Source organism: Plectropomus leopardus, unplaced genomic scaffold (genome assembly GCF_008729295.1).
Source record: "Plectropomus leopardus isolate mb unplaced genomic scaffold, YSFRI_Pleo_2.0 unplaced_scaffold24913, whole genome shotgun sequence".
Lineage (NCBI taxonomy): Eukaryota > Metazoa > Chordata > Actinopteri > Perciformes > Serranidae > Plectropomus > Plectropomus leopardus.
In genome coordinates this window covers 1-8977 of record NW_024627061.1, presented here as the reverse complement: position 1 = coordinate 8977, position 8977 = coordinate 1, and the positions used below count along the sequence as shown (strand labels likewise).

The following is an 8977-nucleotide window of genomic DNA, read 5'->3' as shown; positions in this document are numbered from 1 at the left end:
ATTAGAATAAATGTAATTATTGCAGCAGAATGATTATAATATTACTCAGATACAGCAGAGCAGCATGTTTTAAGTAAAAACAAGGTGCTGAATAATGTTTTTACGCCCCTGCAGTTTTACTTTCTATAAAACACAGACAGATCAATTCAGCTGTCTGTTCCTCCGTCCTGAAAATGCAGCAGTTTCTGCAAATTTCTCAGCGGAGAAGCTGGTATTGATCCGGTTTTGTCTTTTTCAGTCTCCCAGTCGCTCGCCGCTGGCCTCAGACTGCAGCAGCCGACGCTCCTCCGTCTCCAGCACCTCCTCTCTGGGCTCCGAAGCCAAACCGGAGGGAGAGCGCGTCCGACACCGAGAGGTAACGGACGCCTGCAGCCGCTCAGCACATCACCGCCAGCTGTTTCCATGGTGACAAACACTTATGTGTGTGTGTGTGTGTGTGTGTGTGTGTGTGTGTGTGTGTGTGTGTGTGTGTGTGTGTGTGTGTGTGTGTGTGTGGACAGGTGGAGAAGCTGCTGCGTGCCGTGGCGGACGGGGACGTGGAGATGGTGCGTTACCTGTTGGAGTGGATGGACGAGGAGGAGGAGGAGGACGAAGGCGAGCTGCGGTCAGAGACGGCGCTCTGCCACCCGCTGTGTCAGTGTCCCACCTGCGCCCCCACCCAGAAGGTAACGCCACGGAGACGGACTCAAACTGGAGACAGACAGGGGACTCCATATTAATCTGATCTGTGTGTCCTCTTTCTGTCCTCTCTGTGTGTCCCTTTTTGTCCTTTCTGTATGTCCTCTGTGTGTCCTCTATGTGTCCTGTTTGTGTGTCCCCTGTGCAGCTCTCTGTCCTGCAGGCCGGTGCTCTCGGGGTTAACAGCTGTAACGTTGACGGTTTTACGCCGCTCCACGTCGCCGCCCTGCACGGACACTCGGCGCTGGCCGCCCTGCTGATCCGCCACGGAGCCAACGTCAACGCCCGCACCAACCAGAGCGCCACGCCGCTTCACCTGGCCAGCCAGAACAGCCACGTCCAGGTAGAGCCAGAGGAGGATCCCCGACAGACGTCCTGGCTACGACCCTAATGTCCTGAAATCCTAGACACATCCTCGAGTCCTAAAATCCTAGAAATGTCCAAAATCATAGAAATGTCTCAAAATGCCAGAATTGTCCAAATATCCTACAAATGTCCTTAAATCCTAGAAAAGTCCTAAAGTCTTAAAAAAGTCCTGAAATCCTAGAACCGCCCTCAAATCCTAGAAATGTCCCAAAATTCTGTAAATGTCCTTAAATCCTAGAAAGGTCACAAAATCATAAAAATGTCCTAAAATCCCACAAATGTCTTTAAATCATAGAAATGTCCTAAAGTCCACAAAAGTCCCAAACCTTAAAAATGTCCTAAATTCCTACAAACATTCTAAAATCCCGCAAATGTCCCAAAATCCTAGAAAAGTCCCAAAATCTTAAAATTGTTCTAAAATCCTAGAAATGTCTTTAAATCTCTAAATGTCTTTAAATCATTGAGATGTCCTGAAGTCCTAAAAGACATGCTAAAATCCTAGAAATGTCCTAATATCCTAAAAAGTCCCAAAATCTTAAAAATGTCCTAAATTCTGACAAACGTTCCAAAATCCTACAAACGTCCTGAAATGAAATGTCCTAAATGTTACTGAGTTTTACTTCAAATTTAAACGTCTCGGCAGTGAAAGATTTAAGTGTGTGTGTGTGTGTGTGTGTGTGTGTGTGTGTGTGTGTGTGTGTGTGTGTGTTTTAGGTGATGAGGTTTCTGCTCGAGTGCAACGCCAAACTAAACAAGAAGGATCACTATGGCAACACGCCTCTGATTCAGGCGTGTCTCTGCGGGAACGTGGAGACCGCCACCACGCTGCTGCAGGTAAACTCTGACGCCGCTCTCACACAGTGACACCTGTACGCTCACTTCATGGCAGTTCAACGTGTATTCAGATCCTGTACTGCAGTAAAAGTACAATTAACCACCATCCATCCGTCACGGGTATTCCAGACCAGTGGTTCTCAACTGGTCCAGATTTCTGCTTAGTCATGACTTCAAGGTCCACACACGAGAAAAATGACCACAAATTAAATTTCATTTCACAAACTGTAAACAGCATTTGGGCTTAAAACACATGCTTTTTAAAAAAATATAGCATGTATTGTTGTCAGGTGGAAAATAGTCAAAATGACAAATTCAGAGTCAAAAGCCCAGAATGACACCCAGAAATAATACAAGTCCTGTTTTTCTGCTCTGATGGCTGTGGGATCAAAAATGTCAGTTTGAATGGGTTTCAATGGAGCATTTTTGGACCTGAACAGTCTGAATGTAACTATTTAGTTTCCACAGTGTATTTTAGACTTATTGTAGGAGCTGAGCTGCAAATTCACTGATTACACTCAAATACACAATCTGGACTACATTTAGGACACATGCATCAACACACACACAGTTATCACAACAGGAAGAAGAAAAGAGACTAAAATGAGACTAACCGTCTCTGAGGTGCTGCGTTGCGTGTCTGTGCAGAGCAATGCGTTGGTGAACGTGGCGAACCTTCAGGGGAACACGGCCCTCCATGAGGCGGTGCGCGGCGGGCACCAGGCGCTGGTGGAGCTGCTGCTGAGGGGCGGAGCCTCGCCTGGCCTCAGGAACAAGAGGCAGAGGACGCCGCTGGACTGCGCCTACGAACTGGGCGGCAAGGTGACGCTACACACACGACAGGGACCGTCAGCCCATTTTACAAAACTGTCAATACTAGTGATGAAAATTAATCAATGATTGGTTAATCAGCTGATTTTAATCAAACGTGAAATTAATGGATAGGCTCCGAAAATCTGCTGAAATATATTTAATATGCTGCTGAGAGTTTTGATTTAGGATAAAACACACTCGAAATAAGCATCGTTTTATGTTTGTTTGTTGCTTTTGTCATTTTAAGGCTGAAAAAGTTTCAGAGCAGAGACTGAGGACATTCATACAAATGTCCCTCATGCAGACGCACTGCGACCGTTCATCAGCTTTGTTGTAGCTTTTTTTTAGATCGATTTTTTTTTCACGAGCGGCTCATTCGAGTTTTAAAGTGGGATTATCTCCAGAGAGAATTTCTGTCTCCTGGTTATTTTTTATTCCTCATTAAGACCTTCAGCTCACAGACGGGCGGTTTGGGAAAATGACTCCCGTATGAGCAAAACTGCGAAAGTTCGAAAGTTTTGGGTTTGAGTGGATTCCCACAGTTTCTGTGGACATGTGTTTTGTCGCCGATGGTGGAAAACTGTTACCTTGTCGCGTGTGATAACATATCGATGTAAAATATCTCATCAGCTCACAGCAAAACCAAACCCTGAAGACTGAAATCCATCACGATGTTTTCACACTGTTCACTTTTTTATTCACCTTTCAACTGAGTCACAATCAAACTCTTTACAATGAATCATCGGCAGCGATGAAAATCAGAACCAAAATATGTTTTAACGACTTTTTTGTTCATTATTGTTTTCCTCTGCAGAACACGGAGATCCTGAGAGCTCTGCAGAAAGCGTCCGGACTTTCTCCTGACGCCGAACCGATCAAACTCCTCTCTGTGCCCAAAGGAGCTCTGGGTAATTATAGCAGCAGTTATCCAACCTCTAAGACGGGGACACTCAGCGGGCTTAGTTTGGGGGCCACTTTTGCTAAATGACAGGAGACCAGGGGCCAGTCACAGCAGCACAATCCATGTTTTTAGGATTTTAGGTCATTTCTGAGATTTTAGGACATTTCTAGGATTTGGTGACATTTGTAGGATTTTAGGATTTGAGGACATTTCTAGGATTTCAGGGAATTTGTAGGATTTGGGGATATTCCTGGAATTTTAAGACATTTCTAGGATTTTTTTTTTATTTATTTATTTATTTTTTATTTTTTTTTACATTTCTCTGATTTTAGGACTCTTCTGAGATTTCAGGACATTTTTTAAGATTTTCAGAAATTCTCAAATTTTAGGACACTTCTTGGGTTTTAAGACATTTCTAGTATTTTTTGACATTTCTCAGAGTTAGGATATTTCTAGGTTTCAGCAGATCTGTAGGATTTTTGGACATTTCTAGTATTTGAGGACATCAGTGTCTCAGCTGTGTCCTCTGTCGGGGGTGTGGGGGATCCTCCTCTGGCTCTTTTTTTGATCAACAAGCTCTATGTTGATGCTGTTTTATGTCTCTGACACCTTATGGAGACTAAAAGGACAAAAACTATTCACAGTGTCACTTTATTTTTATTGTCCATTAGAAAATGTTTGGGGGGCACCAGGGACCCTGTCAGGGGCCAGATTTGGCCCCCAGGCTGTAAGTTGAGTATAACTGTACTAAGAGAAGCTATTTTTTATTTCAAGTTTTGGAGGAAACAATGATCCGTACTGAATTTTCTGATATTTAATGTGTAATCCTGTCAGTCATCACTGAGGCTTTAATTTCCCTCGTTGTCGCCGCAGCTCATTCGTTCGTGCAGCGTCTGCGGCTGCAGGATCACGCCAACGGCCGGAGACAGAAGCAGGCCCAGTCCATCAGCAGGTAGCCTGAGTTCAGCTCCCACACAAACCAGTAAGAGCAGTGAAGTCCTGGTGCTAACTGTGCGCTTTGATTCAGGATGCAGCAGATGAAGAAAGGCTCCTCCTCCTCCGGTCCTCCCTCCAGGTCCACGAACCTCAGCCAGGTACTGCACACGCTCACCGTCTGCCTGTAGCCAACGTGCTAACACGCTCCAGCATTCCCAGTGTCAAATATCTCAGCAGCCGGTGGACGGACTGTCGTGACATTTGGTTCAGACGTCCGTCCTCCGCAGAGGACAGGAAATTTGCCTCCAGTTTCAAAATAAAATACATAAAAGTCATGCAAAAAACGACAGCAATAAACTCCACGTAAAAAAGCGTAAAAATCAGTCTCACTGATAAACGTTAAAGCAGATATTATTTACAATAAATGAATACTCATATAGAGTTATTATGCCGCACAAAATACTTGTGTAATAATAGTGAATTTCATCTGTAGTGAAGAGGAAACTCTCGAAATAATACAAAACAATAACTGATGAGTGGTCGTAGTGCTTCTGCATGAAGGACAGCCTTTCATTCAGCCTCTAAAATGAGAAAAAAAACATTAAAACTGGTTAAATTACACAAACTAAGGGAAAAAAAACATCGTAGGTGTTGACTCGGGTTACAAACTCTGCAAAGTTTCTCATTCTTACCTCAGATTTCTGTGATGTACATTCAGCACTGTGCTCAGACATATATTTAAAAAATCAATAAGATTCAATGAGTCAAAGATTTTGACTAAAAAAATCCTAAAATCCTAGAATTGAGCTAAAATCGGAGAAACGTTTTGAAATCCTAGGAATGTCCAAAAATGTGATAGATGTCCTAAAATCCTAGAATTGTCCAAAAATTCTAAAGGATACATCTTAAAAGTGTAGAACTGTCCTAAAATCCCAGAAACGTCCTGAAATTTTACGAACGTCCTCTGCGATGGGCCCCTGGCCTCCTGTCCTTTGCAAAAGTGGCCCCCAAAGCAGAGCAGGCTGAGTGTCTCTGCTCTGCAGTCTGAGATGTCCTAAATTGGGCTCCGTGAACTTTTTGTCACTAAACTAGTAAAAATATAAGTTCTCCTCTGGCGCCACCTTCAGGACAAACCTCTCGTGGACGCCACTTTGATAGCTGACGAGTTTTAAATGTTGTCCTGTTTTCCGGCGTTTGCAGCCCGATAGTCCACCTGGGTCCCGGTCTTCACAGTCTGAGCTTGGTTTTTCTTCCCAGGGGAACCCAGAGAGGAGGAGGGTGAGGCGGGGGGAGACGGTGGAGGTCAGCAGCCCGTCTGCGGGCCTGGACGCCGGGCGCCGGCAGAGGGAGCAGCGTCCTCTGGGTCGCTGTCACACCCTGGACTCAGAAGAGCAGACGCCGGCGCCGACACACACTCCAGGTAAGACCGAAAACACTCGACAAGAGAGCGACGGGTCTGATGACACATACTCTGAGAGCGCAGCGGGGGCATCCGGCTCACCGCCCAACGCCAACGAAACGCACGCCGCTGACGGTAGTGAGACGTCTCCATCCTCGCACACTAATGATCCAACCGAACCCCGTCCTGCCGCCACCTCAACCGCCTCCACCGCTTCACATGATCCCACCGAGCTGTCTGACGCCAACAACCAGAGTCTCTGCCCTCCAAAAACAGCGTCGGAGTCACCCAACGACCGTGCTGATGACCACGCCGACGACCACGGTGACGACCACGCAGACAAGGCTTTGCAGTTAGAAAGCAGAGACCCTGCAGACCCTTCAGCTGACCTCCCCGCTGACGTCCCTGCCAACGTCCCCGCTGACGTCCCTGCCAACGTCCCCGCTGACGTCCCCGCTGACGTCCCTGCCAACGTCCCCGCTGACGTCCCTGCCAACGTCCCCGCTGACGTCCCTGCCAACGTCCCCGCCGACGTGCCCGCTGACGTTCCCGCTGACGTCCCTGCCAACGTCCCCGCCGACGTGCCCACTGACGTCCCCGCCGACGTCCCTGCAGACCCTTCCGCTGACCTTCCCGCCGCAATCCAGACGGATCAGAGCGACGTCGACCAGACTCCGGTCACTGAGGCTGCGACTGAGACAGACACGTTTTGAGGAGTTGTGCAGAGAGATTACACGACCGCGTGTTCGGGCCGCTGTAGGTTAACCCTTTAAAACCTGAGCAAAACAACATCAGAAGGCAAAGAGCAATTAAAAAAGTTACCCAGATATTATATGGCAAGAAATTAGTAAAAACTGCAAGATTACCTGAATATTTGTAGAAAAAAATCAATTAAAAATGCACAAAAAAGTAAAAAAAAAAAAAAAAAGTAAAAAAATAGAAAAAACCTGGACAAATTGCTTTAAAAAATAATTTTGTAGTATAATTTAAAATTATGTTGTTATAAAAAAAATATAAATATGTTTTGGCCATTTTTCCCTGAACATTTCCCTAGCATTTTTAAGAATAATTTTATTAAACTCTTATTAAGAAAAGATGCTCGTTACAGTTCCCCCATGGTTTTTTGTTTTTTAAAGAAATTGCTCAGGGTTCAAAGGTTGTTTTTTTAAAAAAGTCACAAATTTGTGACTTAATCAGCTTTTTTTTTTTTTTTTCAAGTTTGAGATATTAACCTTGGAAATTCTGAGGGTTTTTTCTTAGAGTATCGCCCTCTGTTTTTTGGGGGGGTTTGTGTGTTTGTTTTATTATTTTTGTTTGTTTGTTTGTTTGTTTATTTAAATCTACAGTGGCCCTCATACCCCGTCACACATTACAGAGGAGCACAAACAGACTTTTGGTTTCTCTCGATGCAGCACAGACACCAAAAATGAAAGCGGGGAGCACAGATGAGACGCGACGCCGAGTCCGATGACTCGTACTGTCGCTGCGTCACAAACTGTGCGACTTCTACCAGCTGAAAACGGTTCCTTTAATTGTTTTAATTTCACACAAACAATGCAGAAACTGAGAACTGTAAGAAGTTAAAGGAGCCGCTTCACCTGACTTACAGAAAAATACATTTTCTCACGTTTCCCAGCTGTGTCTGACAGGGTTTGGATCAAAACTTTCTTCCAGTCAGGGTCGGACGGGAGTCAGGAATTTAACTGAATGATTTCCGTGTCAGTTAACCTTTTAAAAACTGGATCGACATCCCTTTTCTGTTGTTGATCTCAGATGCTTTTCACAAGTGTTTAAACCTTTGAACCCGAGCAAAATGATTTTTGCGACAAAAACAAAAAAAGGCAAAAAGCAACCTACCTAAGTCCCGAACATTACAAGAAATTATATTTAGGTTTTGGGGCTTTTTTTAAGTAAAGGAAAATATCTTGAGAACTGTATGTATAATTATTATTACTATTAAATGTTATGATTTTCAAGATTTTTTTCAGGCTATTTACTTTTTGTTTTTTCTTTTTTTTTTCTTCTTTTTTTCTAATTTTTCAGGTAAATGTTTTTGTTTTGATTAATTTCTTGCTTCATTGCCTTTCTTCCATATTTTTAATAATCTCAAACTCAAGACAGTTTGCTCGGGTTTCAGAGGGTTGAAGCAGAAACGCTTATAAACAGTCTGGAACCAGTTACACATTTCCACACAACATTTGCATACAACAGATCAACCTGCGCTGACATCTACGATCTTCGATTTTCTGTCCCCCAAAAAGGAACGCCGCCTTGCCGCTGTGCGAGGAACGCGTGTGCTAATCCGGTCTGTTGAAACACGAAGTTCATTGGCGGCTGGAAGGTCTGATGAGCGAGTAAAGTTAGCGAGCAGTTTGCAAAAACCCGGGAAACAGGTGTTAAATGCAGATACGACAGTCATGAAAAACCTGGAAAAGAGTTTTGGAAAATGTGTATTACAAACCTCTTTAGTAATACATGATGTTTTCAAGGACCTTCAAAACAATAACTTCTGTTTTTACAGTTTCTGGCTGCGATAAATAAAATAATTCTTGGTGATTTTTAAAGAAAACATGCTTGCATATAGACGCATTTTTTTCTTTAAAAATTGCCTTTTTTATAGAATATAAACAGCCCAAATATAAAAATCACACCAAATAAACTAAAGGGAAAAAACTGCCATAATTTTAAAAGAAAACATGCCTTCCAAACCTGCGCTCCACTGAAACAAAACAAATCCAAAATACCGCCTACGCTTCTCCAGACGCCATCGACAAAATTTTAGGTCATGTAAGTCTCTGGTTTCTATCGCCGCCTCGATCAGTTGGTTTGTTTGTGTTATTGTGTGAATTCGATGAATCCAAACTCATTTTTTCAAACACCAAAGTAGAAACCAAACGTAAACTGTTTCTGCACGGGAAGACGAGTGAGAAAATGTGTTTGTGATTTGGGTGTACTGACCCTTTAAAGTCTCAATGAAATGTTGAAATGTAGATTTCTGTGACAGCATCTCTGTCGGGTTTTGTTTTATTTTGGATCCCTATCACTTTCAC

The 8977-nt window shown here is 43.8% G+C and overlaps 1 protein-coding gene across 1 annotated transcript; it reads left to right on the top strand.

The window, feature by feature from the left end:
• The first annotated feature begins 10 nt into the window (after window positions 1-10).
• LOC121966525 (ankyrin repeat domain-containing protein 27-like) lies at window positions 11-6640 on the top strand. Its single transcript, XM_042516605.1, has 9 exons — window positions 11-355; window positions 501-665; window positions 827-1021; window positions 1759-1878; window positions 2527-2700; window positions 3506-3599; window positions 4466-4544; window positions 4620-4686; window positions 5729-6640. The coding sequence occupies exons 1-9, from the start codon at window positions 95-97 to the stop codon at window positions 6638-6640; spliced, it is 2067 nt and encodes a 688-aa protein (XP_042372539.1). The 5' UTR covers window positions 11-94.
• Window positions 6641-8977: the final 2337 nt, after the last annotated feature.

Excerpts from the sequence above, each read along its gene's own strand:
- LOC121966525 (XM_042516605.1), top strand. The coding sequence starts at position 95 with ATGTTTTTACGCCCCTGCAGTTTTACTTTCTATAAAACACAGACAGAT. Across the intron at positions 2,701-3,505 it reads CCTACGAACTGGGCGGCAAG|AACACGGAGATCCTGAGAGC; the intron begins GTGACGCTACAC and ends TTTCCTCTGCAG. Across the intron at positions 4,687-5,728 it reads GGTCCACGAACCTCAGCCAG|CCCGATAGTCCACCTGGGTC; the intron begins GTACTGCACACG and ends CGGCGTTTGCAG.